The sequence below is a fragment of the Serinus canaria genome, chromosome 4 (assembly GCF_022539315.1).
Source record: "Serinus canaria isolate serCan28SL12 chromosome 4, serCan2020, whole genome shotgun sequence".
Lineage (NCBI taxonomy): Eukaryota > Metazoa > Chordata > Aves > Passeriformes > Fringillidae > Serinus > Serinus canaria.
In genome coordinates this window covers 10,916,864-10,937,937 of record NC_066317.1, presented here as the reverse complement: position 1 = coordinate 10,937,937, position 21,074 = coordinate 10,916,864, and the positions used below count along the sequence as shown (strand labels likewise).

The following is a 21,074-nucleotide window of genomic DNA, read 5'->3' as shown; positions in this document are numbered from 1 at the left end:
AAGGGAAATTTTCCTCTTGCTTAATGGTAGACTTCTTGGTAAATTACTATATTTCCCTGTAAACTCCTCTATTTTATTCTCCTATTCATATTTTCCTCCCAAATGCACTTTTTTCAGCTTTAGGGAATTAACTCTTTCAAAGCAGCATGTGTGTGTCTAAAACATGGTAAAGGCTTGTTTGTTTGGATCATGGGCAGGTGTGAACATAATCTGGAAAGAGGCAAATATTGACACGAGTGAGATATTCAGGCACTCATTGAATGAAAGTGAATGATATTTCCAGCAGCAGGTTTTACTAAAAGGAGCTACAATAGGCACTACCTATAAATCATGGAAGACATTCTTTTGTTACTGAACACAGTGATAAAAAAGTGGAATTTGGCCATCATTTGCACTAGTATAGACAGACACAGAGTCTAGCTGTGTTTTGATCCTTTCGAAAGGTGTCAGTCATGGCCAAAATTCTTTTGGGGTGTTTCATTAACTGAAAATCCCCGTCTGGGCTTTCACCGAACCAGAAATAAGCACATCGCTTAACTGCCTCCAAAAAGCTGCATCATTCTTTCTGTGGCTTTCTGTGCTCCTGTCAGCCACATCTGATTTTAGTAAACTCGCCTGTCCTTCCATTCCGGAAAGTACAGCCGGAAAAGTATTCGGTGTGTACTTAAAAAATCTCTGTACAAGCGACCATCCCTCTGAGCTGCGCGCCATCGTTACACTGTAACTCTGACATATGCAAACTTCTTAGCGTCTCCCGCAGCAGTCAGGAAAAGTGGGAAAGCCAGAGCAAAACTGAAGATAAAGCGGGCGCTCGGAGGTGCCGAGCTGCGCTCCCGGGAGATGCCCGGATCCCAGCACGGGCGGCCCCGGGACCGGCCCCCCCGCTCCCAGGCCGCCGCCAGGTGGCGCCGCCGCGCCGCTCCCGCCGCCGTCGCTTCCCCCTCCGCCGGGAGCCCCTTTGCCAGGAGCCCACTCCTCCGGGAGCCCCTCTACCAGGAGCCTCCTCCGCCGGGAACCCCTTCGGCAGGAGCCCCCTCCGCCGAGAACCCTTTTGCCTGAAGCCCCTCCGGCTGAAGCCCCTCTGGCAGGAGCCCCTCTGGCGGGAGCCCTCTCCGCCGGGAACCCTTCCGCGGGGCCGGGCAGCGCTGCCCCTCTGCCTGGAGCCCACACTGCCGGCAGCCCCTCCACCGGGAGTCCCTCCACGGGGCCGGGCAGGGCAGACCCCACCACCGGCAGTCCCTCCTCCAAGAACCCCCTTCGCCGGCAGCGCGTCCGTGGGGCCGGGCCGGGGCCGAGGCGGCACTGGGAACTGCGCCGCCGTGTGCGCGTCTGGAACTCCCCCCGCGCCGCGCCGCCCCCTCCGCGCTCTTCCCCGGTCGCGCTGCCAGCAGCGGGGGAGGCAGCTGTGCGGGCAGGGCGAGGGAGGGGAGGAAGGAGCAGGAGGGAGGAGGAAGAGGGGAAGGCAGAGACGGGGCCAGCCCGAGGAAATCAAACGGCCCCGACATGAATTAGGCAGCGGCTGCAGAGGGGAGGGCCCCCTCCCCCGCTCGCTCGCTGGTCCCGCACGGCGCCGGCGGGAGGAGCGCCGCCCCGCTTGGAGCGGCGGCTCGGGGCGCGCACGCACACACGGACCGGCGGCGGCCGGGCGGGAGGGCGGGGGGGCCGGCAGATGAAGATGGCAATGTCTGTGATCCAAGCGTGCCGCAGCCTGGCGCTCTCAACATGGCTGCTGTCCTTTTGTTTCGTGCATCTGCTGTGCCTGGACTTCACCGTGGCCGAGAAGGAGGAGTGGTACACGGCCTTCGTCAACATCACCTACGCCGACCCGGCAGCCGGCAGCGCCGAGCTCCGCAGCGAGAAGAGCGAGTGCGGGCGCTACGGCGAGCAGTCGCCCAAGCAGGACGCCCGCGGGCAGGTCGCCCTCTCCGCCTCGCCCGCCGACCGCTACGCCTGTGACCCTGGCACCCGCTTCAATGCCCCGGCGCCGGGCAAGAGCTGGGTGGCCCTGATCCCGCGGGGAAACTGCACCTACAAGGACAAGATCCGCCACGCCGCCGCCCAGAACGCCTCCGCCGTCGTCATCTATAACGTGGGTTCCAGCAACGCCAACGAGACCATCACCATGCCCCACGCAGGTGAGCCACGCCACCCCCAGGGGTGTGTTGAGGGGGCAGACGGATGGATCCCCTTTTCCAGCCCGCTCTGCCCTCCCGCATTCTTGGGGTTGGAGTTACTGCGGGAAGGTGTTCTTGCACCCCCTGACAAGGAACAGAAAGGGCTGTGGGCGTCGCTGGGTTTTGGGTGCCCACCGTAGGGTCCACGGAGCTCCTCTCCGTGCTGCCATGGCAAAGGATGGATGTGCTGCTAACATATCCATAGCAATGCACGCCGGTGCTCTAGGAGGGATGAAAAGTTTGGGACATGCAAAGTTTGGGTCTAGTCAGAGGAATGGGACGCTGATCCCACTGTGGGTTACCGGTGTTTCGTTGTGTCCTGAGAGTCCTCTGGCAGGTGCCGTGTGGGATCGAGTGTGATTGAGAGATTCGAAAGAGGAGAAGTTGCAGTCTTGTGGTGCAGGCTTATCAGGAGGTGCAATAAAGTAGAGAACACGGTGTCCACAGTATTGGCTGCAATGATTTAAAAGCTGTGAGATTGAGTAGGAATATCGAGTATCTGATTTGGTGAGAACATGAGATATGTTGTCCAGGACTGGGATGGGGGGAGTGTTTCACTCTCCCAGGTGAATGTTCTGGTGGAGTTTGTGCTTGCAGTGTCAGCACGTGGGTGGTCGCATCCCAACATGTGCTTTTCAACTAGAACCCAGTCAAAATCCAGTCGTTCAGAATAGCCTAAACCCTGATTTATGCCCACCAAAAAAACCCCACTGTTTCTCTACCAGTGCTTGATCTGAAATAATGTTTTAGAAACAGTTCACCAGATTTATATTTAGGGACAATGTTTTCTGCCAGGGGTCACTTGTCTTTTATACCAGCTGCCTATGCCACAGAGATAAGATGCCACCTATTGCGAAATCTCAGTTTGGTTTCCATCCAGTAACTGATCATGCCCAGCTGTTTCATGCTAGTTGAATCTTAGCAGAGTTGGGGTAAATTGAAATACAGAAATGCTGCAAAACAGGATGTTATTCTAATGACATGTTACATTTCCACAGTAAACTAGTTAGCTTGGATGTGCTGAAGCGCAATTTGTTGCCCAACTGTAGTGCTAAAATAATGCTGGTAGAAAAGCAGTAATTTTCAAACCTCTTGGGTCCAGCCTGTTTCAGAGATTAACCACTTGTATTGGGCAAATTAGTTTTTCTTTGGTAGGGTTGATGGAAGATGGGGCTTTTTTATAGTGTTTTCCTTTGGTTTTGTGAGACAAAGCAACTCATAACCTCTTGAGCTTCCTAAAACTATGTTTTATAACCTGCCCATGGTTTAGCAGCTGTTCAGATTATACTTCTTGCTACTTTAAGTATCACAGATTATATACTAAGAAGTATAAAGTAGTAGGAGCTTGGCATACTTATGCATACTCAAAGTAAAGCTCAAGTTGTTTTAAAACTTAAGATGCAGCATAGTTTATTCTTTTCTAGTAAGTTTCTCTAAAACTGCCAACATGCTGGATTAATTAATGGTTTCCCTGTTTATAAAGTATACACTAAGCTGTTTTCCCACACAAATAGTGTTTTATTAAGAAACGGTGGGAGTAAAAAATGTGTTTAACCTTTTAAAATGTTAGAGCTTTGGTTTGTTTTAAAGTCTAAGATGAAGTAGGGGAGGAAACTTTTTTACTGCAAGTGTCCTTAGATTTTAAAAAATATGAACATAGTATCAATTATCCTGGGAGCAGCTTCTTCTAAGTCATATGATTCCAGCAGATTTGTCCTGAGAATCCTTTCTGAGTACTGAATTGATACCCAGCAGTGGGTTTGTACAGCACCAGTGGCTGAAATGAAAAGAAACTTTCAGAAATTAATCTGGACTTGTGGAATATGATCAGTGAGACTGAAGGACTTTGCTCATAGATTTGATGAAGTTGTCTTCCTTCTAGGGATTTTTGTTTAGTGAAGTTGAATAATGGTTGTTTGGCTTACCTTAGAGAAAACCTATCCTCTGCACGTGGTCAAAACTAAAAGGAGTTTTAGACCACAAGTCTGATGGAACAGAAGAAAAAATAGTTATTCTTAGATATTTTGCAATCTAGCAGGGATTCAGAACTTTACTCTCCCTCGGTACCGCTGTTACTCTGGGACAAAGTGAATGGTCAGGCTGTGTAAAATTGTGGCTGCAAGTTTCTAACTTGGAGCCTTTGACATTTGTTTGTTCCCAGTCTAAATGATAGCGCAAGATTCAAGGGAAAAATGAATCAGTTTCTCGGTTTCTGAGTTCAGCAGCATCTGCAGTGCTCTGCCCACGCGAAATCCTGGAGTGAGAAGTAGAAAATTCCATCCTGGAAAATACTTGGAGGTTGAGAGGAAAGGGTGAAATATGACCTAAAAAACAGTTTTAAAGTGAAAAGAAATATGATGTTACTTCCATATTATTTTTTATTTCTCTCTCACAGATATTTTTGAGGTTTCATAGAAGCTTACAACTCTTCCTATACAGAAAAGTGTATCCTGTTGCATAACAAAGTGGCTTCTGCCCTTACTAAATAACTTTTAAGAGCAATACTACTCCTAAGAGTTTTTTTTCCCCCATGTACATTCTTCTCTTCTGTATGATTTGCCTTCTTTCTCTTATTGTCACTTTCTCTCTGTGCTTGTTTTTCTGCTCCTCTCACCCTCGTTTCTTCATCTCCTGTGCTTCACTCCCTGCCTTAACCATGTTACTTTGCCATTTCATAGTGCTTTGCCCTTGCCACTTTCTTCCCAAGGCACTCTTTCTCTTGCCAAAGGACTTACCTCATGGCTCTGTGTTTAATTATATTTCCTGTTTTCTGCTGCAGTGCATGCCAATGTCCCATTGCTCATGTAGTGCCTCCTGATTTTGAAATCTATAGGCAACTGTAGCAAGATAATGTGTGTGAAGTTGAAGGAGGCTTCATAGACCTCCCTCCCACCACCCCCAAATCAAAACCAGGGTAGTATTATATCAAAGCTTGTTGTGGAAATCTTAAAATGCAACCCTTCTGGATTTATTTATAGAGCATACAGCACAAAGTATGCAATTTGAACCAGTTCCGTCACCCTAATGAAAGACTTTGCTTTCAGGGAACTTGTACTGAGGTCACTACTAGCACACCCAGAAGGATGAGGTGGAGTTATGACATCTACATTCACAGGGAATGTGGAGCTTTGGGATTTTTCTGCTAGGATGTCTTTAGCTTGTGTATCATCTGCTACAGCCTGTGTAAACTGGCATCTTTATTTTTATTGGCTTGAAGGATGGCATAGGAGCTGTGAGTATGACTTTGTTTGCATTTTGACTAAGTAGACTCCAACCAGAGAAGGAAAAAAAGCACCTAGAATTTCTATTTCAAGTGCTTTGCATTTCTTCTATATCAACTTTCCTAGCAGAAAAGTAATAATATAGTGGATGTTCTTTTTTCTCCAGAAGAAATCCATAGTGTTGGCTGGGGTTTCTAATTGAAGTTTTTTCTTACTCAGACCAAAGTAACCATTATCTAGGTTTGGAAAGGCCCCAGCCACTGTGTCTACATTTAATAATTTAGAATTAATTTGCAGTAGTCTTACTACCTGTTGTAGCTTATATCTTAACATTTCCTCTGACCTCTGAATAGAGACAGTGAGAGCCTTCCAGAAGGTAATTCAAGGTGAGAACTTCCTTCTCTACAGTTTGTATTTGAGGGAACCTACATGGACCCTTTCTGATTTGGGAACCTGTCAGGTGCTTGGGGCAAGGAAGGTTAACTGTGATTGTACATGATTCATATGTGGGTAAAAATCAAATCTATAATATTCTACATAGTTTCTAAGATTCAGTTGGAATTCTGAGGTGCATCAGATTATCTCACATATTGTTAACGTGTGAAGTAAATTTCATCCTATGTATTTTGCACCAGGAACATATGTTAGTCAGGCAGACCCTTTGCAATAATGGGCAAATGCCTCTTTTGTTTTGTAGTGGCTTGTACACACAAGGGTCACATAAGTGGTCTAAGATGAATTCTGACTTCTCCCCTCCCTCTCTGGCCCTCAAGTGCAGTGGGTGTATGTGCCAGACTGCCTGAGGAGGGTATGGCCATCCCATTGCAAATTCAAATGTGTCCTTCACACGTGCTGCGAGGACTCAACCTGGGAGCATTCAGCTCAATAACAGTCTCTTCCTTTGTACTCAGATTTTTGTTCCTTGATCACTGACTAGTCTTACCTTTTACATGTTTTAAGATGTGTTGCCAATAGCTTGGGCTTTGGTCTGCCCTGTAGATTTGTACTGATGTGCAAATTAAAAACCGAAGTTGAAATTTTCTCTCTTTACAGACTTAATTCAGTACTGTAGCTGCATTTGTTTCATTATTAAAACAATTGTTTTCCTAAACTTTTGTGAAATTCTAATGAGGAAAATGTGCTGAGATCATTCACACTGAATTTACCTATGGAAAAGTGTGAATTAACTGGGCTGGAGATTTCAGCCTTCCAGAGTCTGCCACAGTTTTTTTCTTTTCCAGGCACCCGAGATTGATTCCTAATAGAAACTTACTCAGTGGGAAAGGGAGATGGAAGTTAGTACATCTTTGAGCCCTGTCCATTGAGGCATTGCTGGGAAGTACTGCCATCCTTAGCACTCAGAAGAGCTGCTGCTTCCATCACGTAGGCCTGGCTTTCTGCAGAATTTGAAAATCTAGTTCTCTGTGATTATCAAAATTCAGGATTTCTAGCTGACAGGCTGTCCCACTGCATTCCCTGGTGAGTCATGCTTGTGCTGCTAGTTCTGCTCTGAAGAGGTTCTAGACTGCTTTACTGCCCATGTGTTCAGCTATGCCAGGTGGAGAGGGCACTTGTGCTGTTAGGTAACTAGTTCAGGTTAAACTGAATTGAAAGGAATTTATTTGATCCCCAAGGACTAGAACAACAAAATAATACTAGACCCTGGCACTACTTGGGGCAGCCACTTCAGCTTGAGCACTGAGTTTTGTCATTAGATGAGACACTTTCTACCTTGCTGAGTCTTGCATCTTTCAGCCTCACAGCTGGGTCCTGTGTCTCCTTCAGGGCTCACTGCCGACTGTGGGAAGTCAGACAGTGGAAGGACACTGAGCTTTGCATCAAGTAATAAGGTATAGCTTTCCCTACAAAGTGATGAAGTATTGATTCATTGAAGATTTCATTGATCGTCCGAGGTTGTTGATTGCAAAAGCAGTTAGATTTCTGCTTTAGTTATCTGCAACATTTATATACAGTGACATTCATACAAGTGTTGTCTTCAGATCTCTGCAGTAGGAAGTGACACAGCAAGAAGAAAATCTTCCTCAGGAACAAAACTGTATCCACATCCACACTAACTGCTGACTGGTAATCTGGAGCAACTCCTTTTGGTATTTAGTCCTTAGGAGAATGGCTTGCTTTTGAGAAAGCAGTGATTTGTCCTAGTCCCATTGATATTTTGTCTTAAAAATGGCATATCTTAGCTTGGGTTATTAGAATATTGTGGCAGTCTGTGGCTTAGTGTAGCTCACTAATTGATGCAGATATATTTCTGTGCTACCTCCCTTCACATCACAGAGGATGGGAACATTTTCAGCAAAGAAAGGGGGAGAAAACTAACTAGTTCAGTGTTGGCACTCTTAAGAGTCTTTTCCTGGTGAGAGAAGAGGACACTTTGTACTTTTCTCATGTAAGCAGGGCCTAAAAGAACCCATTATTGTGCAGCACTTGTCTGATGAAGCTCATGGTGCTTTGTCATGTGAGATGACTGAGTTTCAAGTGATGTTTGCCTCTGTAGACCACGAACCAGGCTGATGAAGAGTTAAGTCTTCATGAAGGGATAGCCCAACAACTTCTCCACTTCCTGATAATTTCTGCATAGCGAACCTGCACAGAAACAGCAATCATTTCAAGACAAGCCCCACTTCTGCTCTTTCAGCTACATTTGAGTAAAAGTCACTTGATGACTCCTTTGGTGCAGAAGGGAGTGAACAATACAATCATTGACTCATAGAAATCAGATACGGAAAAGACTGAGTAGTCCATGAAATCTGCCACCTTACTAATGCAGGGCTGCTTCCTACAGTGTTAGCATCCACTACCATCACAGTGCTTTTTGCTTAGCATCTTGCAAAGGAGAGAATTTTGTGGTGCTTCAGAAACAAATGCAGTCTGTGTAAGGCGAATGGTTCTGAGCCAAGAGATACAAAATGTACGAAGATGTTAATTAGGAATACTATACCTTGCAGTAATATTAAATTCACATAACTTCCACGGAGGCACAGCAACTAAAGGATAAGGTGAAAAGCCAACTGTATCCATTGTATGTCACAGGGGAGTTATATGGCAATTGTGAGAAGAAAGAAGTGGCAAAATATTCTGCAGTGGTTGTGTGCAAACAGGCTTTACTGTGCTATGTCTTTATTCTGCTGTGGGATGTGATCCTGGACTTTGTTCATGACCAGTGCTCTCATTTCACTCCTTAGTGTTTTGGTTTCTCTGGAAAAGAAATATCGATGGTTCAGCATCAGGTCAGGCACTGCACAGTTTGACTGGATTCTGAATGTGGATGAGCAGGGGTCAAGGATTCCTCAGAGTATCCTACCTTTCGTGAGTGCATTTGGATGTAGTATCTCATAATGTAATTCTCTTGAGAACGCAATTTCTCTTACCTGGAGGAGAAAACCCAAACCTGTTAAATGCAACCTTAACTTTAAAAATACACTGTATTAAATCTACCAGCTATATATCTACTGTCTGATGCACTGGCCACATTAGTATAAGTAGAAGTAATTCTTCAGCCAGATGAAAATTACTGAGTTGGCTTCTTACCAACTGCTGGAAACAATGTTTTTTAGTTCAAAAATGGATGGGGGAAACACCTCTTCATTCACCAGTTCTAAGAGATAGGTTGTAAATATTGTTTGCTTATGAAACATCAATACTATGCAGCTGTGTTTTACAGGAGAGGCCTATCAAAGGCATTCTTTACTTTCTGTCTCCTCTTCAGTAGATTATTCGAAATAAACCTTAGAAAACTGAACTGAAGAGAAATGAAGGAGATGATGAAAAAATTAAACTCTTTCATTGCTATTTCACACTGAAATATGAAAAGCTAGCTTACTCTATTCTGTGCTACTTGAAGATAATAGCTTTTAAAAATAATTGGTTTTTTTCTTTTCCCTCTCAAGAGTGGCCAGTAAATAATGTCAGTAAACTGAAGTGCTTGTTCATTTGCCTCTGACAGTATAATCATAGTGATATTCAATTATACTGCTAGACCTGAGAGTCTGTCAGAGTTTTGGTCTTGAATTTGATGTGTTTTACTGTGTTTATGTACAGGATAGTCCTGCTGTAAATTGGAAGGGTATTTTCAGTTTGAGGCAAAATAAGAAGGAAAAAAAGTTTATCTTTTTAGTTTCCAAACCCCAGAAACAAAAATTGCTGCCATGTAACTCCATAGAATTCTGGCTTGAGTATGTCTTGTATCCTTCTTAAATGTAGATAGAAACATTACATCTGCATAGGAATGCAGTTCCTCCAGGGATACATGGAATAGGGTTGGCTGGCAAGTGCTCCCTTGTGCTACACACTTAATGAGACGTAGCTTTTTAAAAATAAGTTGTATTCCATGGTTTATGAGCCTTTATCATGAGAGAGGACCTCAGCAGTTGGGTGCTCCCTAACAAAGCAGGTTTTTTGTATGGTTTTCTGCCAAGATAGCCCCGTACTACTGACATATTTGTCTATGAACCATCGTCATTTGTCACTGAAATGGGTTTAATGATATAGGATTTTATTCTTCCTCCCTCATAATTTGTTTCAAATCTTAGCCTTCCTCCCTTCTTATGTGCTCTTTGGTTTGCTTCTTACTGTTCAAGTCTCTCCTTACAAGCCATCTGTTTTTTGCAAGTCATTTTAAGAATATCTCACCATATATATGTATTATATTATTAAGGGAATTATGCATCACATTAATCTCTGGCTTCCAGCTTTATAAATCACACATCACTAAATTGTGCTCCTCTATTTGTTGTTTCATTTTGCAGTCCTTGTCCAAAAATTTTTTTTTTTTTTAATATGGTCACTGTTATTTTCCATTGAATGTGCCTGACATTACGCAGCCAGAGTATTCAGAATGGATTCGAGACTCTAGTGGGTAGTGTAATCTTTAATTAACATATATACCTAATCTTAAGATTGCTGTAAAATGTGTCAGCATTAGTTGATTATGTGGGTTGCCTGGGTTCAGACCCAGCACAATGAGCTCTGTGGTTTTATTGTTTTGGTTAAATTGATTTGTGGAGCACTTGAGAAGCTTTTGCACCTAATTGTTATTCTCATAGTGGCAGAGCATTTCCAGATTCTCAGGATCAAATCTCTGGGTGTCTAACAAGTTGCACTATAAAAGATTTCTTGCATTTTCCAGTTATGCAAGGGTTCTCTATCAGTATCTGATAAAGATCTCTCTGATTTTACATCCTGTGATGCTAGCTAAAATGTTCCTATTCATCTTCCTTTTCCATTTCAGTAGCTTCTATTAGAAGACAGGATTTATTTCTGCTTTTCCTTTGCCCTTTCAAAAACCTATGTGTCAGAGAATTTTAAATCTTCGGCCATATTTCTAGTACATGTCTGTGTTTGTACTCAAAAAATAAATCAGTCTTTAAACAGGACGGTCTAATGCTGCAGACACATACATGATTGCTTCTTATACTTGCACAGAGTATGCTTTCCCCTCTTGTGCCTTTTTAAGCTTTTATTATAATCTTATTGTCTCCTAGTTTTACCAGACATTATCATGTTCCTTGATAGAGGCAGCTTTTGTGAGACTCTATAATAATCTCTGTGCCTGGTCTCTTATTGCTCTTTATGTGTCCATGTGTTTGAAGTACCATCTGCTTGTCCATCAAATCCATACCTTTACTAAACACTTAATCAAAATTTCTTACTCTGGAAAATGAGGAGCTGTCTGAGTAAAATGCACTATGTCTTTTTACAATGCTGTCTTTGATGTATTTGCCTTGCCTTATATTTCCTTTAATCCTATACCCCTTTATTTTCTACCTAATTTTTTCTCTCCTTTGCTTTGTTGGGTTTTTTAAAATTATTATCCCTGCTTCCAGTAAATCTTTTCGTTGGACTTCTCACCCTTTTTTTCCATGCCTTCCTTTATGCATTTTGCACCTGGTTTTCTACTATTTTGGTTTTTTTCCCTTTCTGCCCACTCCTTACCAGGTTGACAGAAGGAGCCAAAGGCTACTTGCTTTGCATAAGCATTGACTGTAAGAGGAAGCAGAGCAGGATTATGCTTTTTTAGTGGCTTTTCCTTTGCGTCTGACTCTGGGTTTAAAGAGCATCTGCTGTCTGCTGTTCAGGGGGGCTTAGAGGAGTGGAACACTAGCAATGGGGAAGTCCTCAGAAGAGTGACAGACATAGTGCATTTGCTGTGCATAGAAGGGGTTTGTGCTGAACATTCCTAAGTCTTTTTCATTAATTCTCAAGAGACTAAATTATGGTCTCCTTTCTTTCATGCTCTTATGGAAGAAGATTAGGTTTCCCTGCACACTGGATGCTGGAAAAACTGATGGGAAATATTTCTTTTCAGAACTGTTTTTCTTAGGTAGTGAAATGGATTTTCGACAGAGTTTTGCAAAAGTTTTTGCTCTCTGGAAAAGTCTTACAGGTCTGGTTTGAATATAAATTTTCTTTTAGTAAATATTTTATGTTGCTGAATTTCAGTTTCAGAAGCAGTTTGGTTTCTCTTTTCCTTTTTTTGGTGATATATTACATTTTAATCAGCTTCTACCAGCTTTAGATACTAGCACCCTTCCAGAGCACAGACCTGACTTTTTCCCGACTCACTTTTCTCTGGGAATCTATGCATGCATCTCATCATCATCAGTATTATTTAAAGGTACTGACCTGACGTTTGCAGTGCTGAATTTCTTTTCCCTGTGACTGTGTGACAGCAGCTTTCTGTCTTCCCACTGTGCAGTTCCTAAGCTGTGTAGGATCTTTAGCCCTTGCTGCTTGTCTTTACTAGCAGATTTCAGCACTGTGTCTAGATACACATGGGAATGATACTCAGTGTGAGGTAAAGATTGCTCTCACAGACAAGGGCATAACAGGGATCAGTAGCTGTCAATGCAAGTGAAATAAATTCAGGCTTGTAGTATGATGCAATTTCCTAAATGGTTGCCCACACCTTAATGTTATTTGCATGGGATTTGATAGTTCTCTAAATGCCAAATCCTGGTAAAAATACCCCATTCTCTGGAGAAATTATGGTGGTATTTGTACAAGGAAGGTTAAAGAAGGTGTTCATAGTAGTTTTATGGTTTTAGGGTACTTCTGTGGAACTACTACCCAACTCTTTTCCACACTTGGAGACTCAAAACCGCTCTCGCAGCAGCACTGTATGATGGGCAGAGATAAACTCTATGGAGTGAAACATCAGCTTTTTACAACAGAATCTCTGCAAAGCCCTTAGCTGGGTGACAGTGATGAACCAATGTTAGCTTGGTATTTCTTTGTGACTGTTGCTTATTGGGAGGAAACTGCAAGAAAAGGCACTTGCAATAAAAACAGTCTGAGCCACTTCTATTTTTTGTGTCTGTAGATAGGTAGCAAATGCAGAGAGATGTCTATAAGCATCCAACCATTTGCTGAAGTTTGTCTTGCAGCATGAGAGATGTAAAAGCTTTTTTCTTCTAAAACTTTGAACTGTTGACTGCCAGCACAAGGAGATACTGTGATGGAACGCAACCTAGAGCAGCAAAGCTATCATAGGTGAGGATGAAATAGCTCAAAACATAGTTCAAAACATGATGGTACCATCATTCACTTTGCCAGAAAACAGCTGAAATAGCCATTAGACAAAAGTCACATGGATGAACCTGAATCTGGAGAAGTGAATTTATGTTGATGAGAAAATAAAAGCCATCAAAGTAGGTGGTGACCCCTGTGGTTTCCCCATCATGTGGGAAGTCTTCCTCTCAGAGACTGTGAAATGTCTTTGACTAATCCATATATCTTAAACCTCATTTCAGTTCTGCACTGACTCCCATTTCTCACTGGCACCCACTGTCATGATCTTTGGCATTTTCTTGTTTGCTGCTTCACTGCTGTTTGTCCCAATCCTTCCTTGCTGCCTTTACAGGTGGTAGGATCATTCCTTGAGATGATGATGTTCTTGGTCAGCTCCAGTTTGAGCTAGTATGTTTTTTCTCTCTTTGCATTTAGCAGTTTTGCCTGTTTGGGAATGGCAGGTTGCATTACTCCCAGAGTGCTGCCCAGCTGGATCCACAGGTGAATTAGACAGGGAAAGCCACCAAACAGCTTAACTGCCTGTGAAAGCCATGAGCTCTTGTCTAAGGCAGCTGGGATCCTCTAGGGCACAGTGATTCTTCAGGGAGCTCATCTGTCATCTTCACTCTCCTGACTTACTGACCCCTGCTTAAGAAGATACACAGGAGAATTTCTTTTTTCAATATTAGTGGGGGTTTGTGTATTTTTTTCCATCTAAAACATTCTCTTTTCTTGACTGTATACCCCAACAGCCTTTTTTTCTCCCTTTTTCCCCCCCTTTTTTTTCCTATATTGGTCTAATGACCAGAACTTACTGAGATGCAAGGTATAAGAGCCCAGACAATTTTTAAAACAAAAATATGACTACATAACTGTTTATTTCCAAGATTATGGCTTATGATGGTTGTTAGTGCAAAGAAATTTTTGTGACAGAGAACTGGTCTTATCTGGTTTCTAAATAAGCATGACATCACTTCTTTCTGCAATAATTAAGAGCTTTATTCCCATTAACTAATTTATTTAACCATCTTAATGCTATTAGACTTACAGAAAATAACAAAGCAAGCACTGAATTTTTAGTGGAAAATATCTCCTGTTGAGTACCTTGTACATTTGAAGTGTAGCATCTGTTTTTAGTTCTTAACCAATGCTGTGTTGAATTAGCACAATGATTACTGTTGTCTTTCCATATTCTGGCCACTAACCAGGAATATTTTTTGCCAATGCAAAGACAGCTCTGCAAATTCTATCACGAAGCTGTTATCTTTGCTCTCAGTAGCCAAATGTGTTGTGGATTAGCCCACAAAACAGGAGCTACTGTGCATGTGTAAAGCAATAGTCTTCTTGGTAGTAATGATAGCAGGGAGGCAATTTTAATGGGATCTTATCTGGACTAATACAGCAACTCCTAAAATGTCTTCCTTGCAAATGAGACCAATACTTAAAAACCACTTCTCACATTAGTAAGCTAGTGATTTGGCTATCATAAAAGTCAGTAGTAGGTATTTTTAAATTATTTCTAATTTTTAATTACATTAAATTAATTTGGAGAACACTTCATGGCCCAGTTGAGGAAAATGTTTGCGCAAATAGTTTTAGTTAAGCTCACATTTAGTTCTTGCTGAGAATGTACAAGAAGTTAAGCACCTTGACTGAATGTCACTGAAAGTGGTTCTGTGAGGAAATGTCATCTATGAAAGATGTAGAAGTGTCTGACATAGCCCAGAGGCTTATTACTAAGAATATTAGTGTGGTCATCTCAGGTGAAGCTTATGCCCTCTTACAGCACTGTGAGTACTCGAGATCCTTACAACAAGCACTTAATTTGAAATTATAAAAATAAAATACATATACTTTATATAGGTAATTAAAGTGGTTCTTAATAAATACCAATTAAAAGAGATGGTTTAATTATTTTTCCTTTCTCCACATAGTTTGGCTTCTCCCTTCTGGCTTATCGGCCATGTCTGAATCACATGAAGCAAAAGTGCCTCTCAGCTTCCATTGAACACTGTGCCCCTTCCATCTATGAAAAAGCTGGCCACCCAAACCCTTTCAAACCCAGATGCTGTCTGTTCTCCACTGTGTTTCATTTGATGTTTGTCACCAATGCATGCAGAGGAACAATCACAGCTGGCTTAAGATGACTTAAAATGTGTATCAACCAGTCATTTGTACTTGCTAGGTGAGCTAGAGGAGTTAATGTCATTTTGAATAGCCACACAGCATTTCTTTGCTAATCAGGGAGTTGCCTAAATTGGAAATACAATTATATCTAAGGCCAATCACACAGCAGCAGCTCCTTAATTTACACCCATTCCAGTCTGGGAACAATTATTGTAATGTTTTGCAGTATTGGTTCCAGTAGATAAAATTTTGCATCCTTCCTTGTGGCCTTATCAGTCTGTCAACTTCATTTTGCTTTCAGAAATTCAGGACAGGTTTCCTTAATGTTCCCAGCGGTACATACCAGTTTTGGATAGAACTTTTAGCCATTTAGGCATTTGTTTAGGTTATGTTGAGATGATGGGAAACTGTAACCAAGGAGGAAGGAAGTGTAAAATTAACAGGTGTTCCTCCTTTAGTCATTCCTAAAAAGCTACCTGCCATATATAGTTAAAGGGCTCTTCCTGGAAATAATCCAATTATTACTTCTAATTAGTTTTAAGTACATACAGGTGCCCCACAACAACTGTGTTAACTTCACAGAAAGACTTGCTAGACCAGGCAAATGTTAATTTAGGATACACAAGTGTTAATGAATACCTGAGGTGACTCCTTAGTGTCTTGAGTGCTTTGCAATTCTGTATTTATCACCACAAGACTCAAAGATGTTCCATAATCCATAATGTGAATGGAGGTGGAGGTGATTAGTATCTGTTTGTAAGTGTTGAGCTCTTCACAGGATTGGGCCCTACTTTGCCTTCTCCTATCTCTCCTTGATTAATAAAACAGAATTGGAATCCATCCATCAGTGAATTATTTCAGGTTTGATTAATTTATAAATAAACCTGATGTTCATGCTGTTATCCAACAGTTATGGCCACTGATTGGCAAGAGTTTCAGGATCTGAGAGTGCATTAAGTCTTTATTCATAAAGTGCACAATATTAAGTCAACTTAAAGAAAAAAGTAATTACAATTTCATTTTGGTTTCCATCTTTAATAATGGCGATGTCCCTATCCTGAAATAGATAATATTCACAGCATGTAAGCACCTCCAGGCTCTAGCAGTGAAGAGATTGTACTTTTTTGTTTTTGGGAAAGGGTGCTGCTCAGTGCAGACTTGCTAGCATGAAAACTGAAAGAATGTATGAAGTTTTAAATAGGTGGGTGAGTTTTAGGTCCACTTTTGCAACTGCTTTGAGGAAGCACACAAATGACTGGAAAAGTCACAAGAAGTTCATGGGAAAGAAAAACATCTCCAGCAGCAGTATTCTGATCTCAGTTGCTCATACATGGAGTATTGGGATTAGACTGGGCTCTAAGCTGACTTTTCACAGGCCATACTTCCCATATGCACACTGCTTTCAGACCAGCTCAGGTGCTGATTTCTGAACTTTCAGGTAAGTCACTATTTAAGAGTCTCCAAAGTTCCCATTTAATTTAATTACATTTTTGCATGTTATGAAAAGAATTCCTATAACTGTCCTGCAAATTCCAATTCCCAAATCTTTCCTTTAGAAAAAGCATTTTAAGATTGCTGATTTCCACAAACGCACTTACCTGTGCCACTGATTTGTAACCTTCTGAAATCCTAACCATGCTGAAGTCAGTGGCAAACCTTCCTAAGGATTTCATTGCCAAATAATTAAATCAGGAAAATGAATACCTGAACTCATTACATCTTCTGCTGCCCTCATAGTATTTAACACTTCGTCAAGTACAGAAGAGTCACCAAGAAACATAATACCAGGCTTTCACCAGTATTGGCAATGAAGTATCAGGAGTCAGCATTTCATGTGAATTGTACACATCTGTTGGATTCAAGCAAACCATCAGACAGCACCAGAGCTTCATGAAGATAATTCTGTAATTGCATAAAATGATGGGTCAGCCTGTGAGTGCCCTGGGCCTATAAATATTAACTGGCATTGAGTTCTCCAGCACATTCAACAAAGGGTCCATCTGGCCTCAAGTGAATTTATAAAATATGTAGTCATTGTTACATTCATGATATAGGGAGAAGTTCATTTTCTTGCCTTTTGAAGAGCTTGAGAATAGTAGGTCCTGTCTTATGTGTATTTCTGACAGTGGGCTTCAAAACTTTCTTTTTTCTGAAATCTGCTGTCAGCTAAAATTTGGTTACTGCAAGGCTTATGGCTTTTGTGTGAAGTGAAAGGAATTGGAAGCTGTGGTACTGTTAGAGCTGTGTTAGGAAGGGGCTGAGAAGCTTGGTGTGCAAGATGCAAATCCCTGCTAGCTTGTCTCCAAGGGCAGGGAGAGAGGGTGCTGCCTGACAAAAGTCATAGTTGAGCTAAAATCTTCAGAATCTTGAGCAGGTACTGTCTGGATGCACTGCAAAAATACCTGCTCTAAATTTGGAGAGAGAGAGCAATATCGTTTTCACACCTTTCTTCACTAACTGGTATACTAAGAAGGAATGGCAATGATGACAGCCTCGTCACGAGGGGAATGCTTCTGTGGTGGTTGTTATGAGAATGCTCAAAATTAGCATTCACTGTCTCCAGTGAAGGAGTGGAATCTGTGTTTTATGCCATCCATCTATATACCAAATAAATGTGGACAGTTGTCACAGAAATAGTTACAGAGACAACGTCTGTCCACATTAAGCCTAGCAGAGGTCATTTCTAAACTGCTCCAAGTCTGACCAAGATGGCATTTAACATAGGCTGAATTTGTTCCAGACAGAGGTTTATTAGTTATTAGATCTTGAAATACATGGCTGGATGGTGATCTTTTCTTTTTTCTTTTTTTTCCACAAGTTTTCTAGAAATACCATTCAGCTAAAGAGACCACAGTGTAGGCAATACCACATGGTGATTTCAGTGCCTTCATCCTGACATGCATATTGTGTTTTGAGTGATGCCAGTCTGTTTTGAGAGCTTGTGGGATTTTCAAAACCACTGCTACATTAATCTCATTTGGGTTCTCTAACATACTTCACATCACTCTTTTTCAGAGTCTGATTACAAGGTACTGAATGATGTTTTGTAGTGCAAATGGGCTGTTTTCAGATTTTTCACTATACCATCATTTTGGAAATCTTTAACTGTTTAACCTCTCTGTAAGCCTTCAGCATGCCATATTACAGTGAAATTCTCTGCTAATCAAGGTTGTTGCTAATGAGAGAATCACTGTCTCTCATTCAGTAGAGGCACTGAATCCTGAAGACATCTTGCCTTTTGATCTCCTTGATCCAGATTAATTGTAGGAGGCTAAATTCAGACAGAAATATCAGATGCACAGCAGTGCTTAACAGAAATGTTACAATTACATACAAGTATGAGAAATCAAAGGAGGGATTCAGATAGGTGGTTGAGCATAGAAATAACAGGGTAGCTAAAGTTCATGATTTCAGCTTGTAGTTCTGATCTGCTCGTATGTAGACACTGAGTCATCAGAGGCAGAAAAGTAATCGAGGAGCGAGAACATAAGCTGTCATACAAGAACCAAGGTAAAAAGAATTACCTGCATTTCATGTCCTCTCTCTGTGGGCTGAATTCATCTCTGATGCAATCCAAACACAGAGATTTCAGTAGGGAAATATAGCCTTTGCCTTATCTATTGCAGATAGATACAGCATGGAAAACTCTTATAATCAGCAGGTACTGTAAAAAGATCTGCATGGGTATTCATTTGTGACTTAAAAAGAAAGAATCTAATTAGCAATGTACTGTGGTATCAGCATTATGTTACGTGATTTTGTTTTCATCATCCTCAAAGCATGCCTAAATCTCAGAGAGAAATGAGGAAAACCATATAATCAACCATACAAAATCAGTCACAGCTGTACAAAATGTAGTGTGGGCAAAAACATACCTATTGGTGAAACCTAAAAATATTGACAGGTAACTGTGACAAAGCTTTGTTGTTTAAATGTGAACACGTGTAACACACACTAAGCATCAGCAGAGCATTATGAATTAGCCTGAGAAGCATGTGCTAAGAGGAATGTATTTCTGACTGAAGAGGAATTCAGTTCTGATTTTATTTCTGCATTGCCATGTTCTTGTCAAAGTACAGAGGAAGGACTCTGCCTGTTTAAAGCAGATTTGGACCCATTTATGCATATCACTCCCATGTAGGCGTAAATATCTTTATTTAGGGGTAGACAGCATGAATCTTTTGCCTGTGGGAACAGATGTGTGTATGCCTGTGTCCTTACTCACATACATGTATCTCAAAAAATGGTAACCTCCTCCAGGGAGACCAGCTACAGCAGGTAACCCGCACCTGGTGTCATACTCACAAAAGAGCCAAGGATGTAGAGATCCCATATCATTATTTGGCCAAGAATGATCTATGTAGACAAAAACAGCCCTATTTTTGATCTGCACATGGCATGGTGGTAGTACTTTTGCTGGTTTGCTTTGTGATTCATTTCAATTATAGTTCTGCAGGACGTGGGAAAAAAAGAAAAAAATAGAGCTTTTAAAAAAATTTAGAAAGTTCTAAGAAACCCCTCATCTGTCTCTTTCTCTGATTTGGGGGAATTCAGGAGAGAGTTAGAGAAAACAAATTGTCTCAGCCAACCCGAGTCCTTAACCTTTCAGGTATTATAATGCAAATAAAATTTGTTGTTCTGAAATGTAAATAAAATGTCTTGTTTTGAAATGTTAACAAAATGTTGATATAGACAACTCGTAATGCAATCCTGCAACTTGTACATGCACAGGTGTAACAGAGTGGGGACAGGAATTTGCCTTCTATTTGTCAGCTTTTCAGAATACTAAAAGCAAGAGATTCCATCTGGAGAAGAGTTTCTAAGTTTCTGAGAAAAACAAGATTAACATTGTTCATATATTGTTCCAACTGCTTGATTAGAAATGAGTCAGAGAGTGGTCTCTGTGTTCTTCTCCGTCTGGATATGTGTACTCCCTGGTAAGCTCAGATATGAAATTAAAAATCCTGTTAGAAGTGTTTAGATCCTTAGGTAAAAGCCTTAACTAAAAGACAAGGTTCCTTGTGGGATAATGAGAGATTTGTTTTACAGTGCAGGCCCTCATGCTGAAAATACTCATGCGGGCATGTATGATGGATGTAATGAACTTGCTTGATCTATTTATAGCATTACTCAGTGTATGTTTTTACCCAGATGGTGCTTCTTAAATTTCACTGGACTGTGTGTATGAGCAGCAGTTTACACTAAAGATCACACTGCAGAACAAGAGTCCAGGTAGCAAGCAAATATACTTAATTAAGTAGACTTTCACAATTAATTAATACAATACTTATGACATTTTTATGGTGTCTCTCTGCAAGAAGGATTTGTAACTTTCAAAATTGCTAGTAATAACTATCTCGTTTTTGTTTGGATAATTTCCTTTCCAAGGATAAATAAATAACACTCAAAATTGAGAATGGAGAAACATGCAAAAATGGTGGAGTTGCAGAACTACTACTCCAAGAGTGTGCCTAGGTGTGGATTCCAACCCTCCAGCATCTTCTTCATTCTGTACTGCTAGATCATTCCCATCCCTACAGCACCTTGCTTCTCCAAGCTTCCTATTTGATAGTTTTGGTTCCATATGTTTACTCTTTTCATATACTTGAGCTCCCACCAAGACTGGTTTGCTTTCTTTTTTTAGTAAGACTGAAATTTTCCTCCATTTTCAACTGAAGTCTATTTGTATTCACTTCTTTCATAAGTTATTCTTGTAATTCAATTTTTAAAATATTATCATTTTCAAATACTTTCTGAAATTCTGCTTTGATCTACCAATTTGTAGTTTTATACATTAAAAAATAAAAAAACCATGCCTGTCAAAGGGAAAAATAATCCACTCAATTACATTAAACATGCTTACATCAAACTATAGTTCGACCAAATGTCTTTTCCCATGTTCCTCCCCTCCTACTGAAATAATAGATTTCATGTTAAATGCAATATTTGAATAAAATACATTTTTGGGGTTTTTTTAACATCCATGGGCACTGAAAGGTGTTTCATCTGCTGATAGCCCGGTGCT

General features: G+C 41.2%; 1 protein-coding gene across 1 annotated transcript in view; it reads left to right on the top strand.

Annotated features, from left to right (window-relative positions):
• Positions 1–1,653: 1,653 nt before the first annotated feature.
• Positions 1,654–21,074, top strand: part of RNF150 (ring finger protein 150) — a 114,938-nt gene continuing 95,517 nt past the window's right edge. Inside the window, exon 1 of the mRNA XM_009097501.4 lies at positions 1,654–2,135. Coding sequence (XP_009095749.3) covers positions 1,670–2,135 — 466 coding nt within the window. The 5' untranslated portion in view covers positions 1,654–1,669. The remainder of the gene's footprint in view (positions 2,136–21,074) is intronic.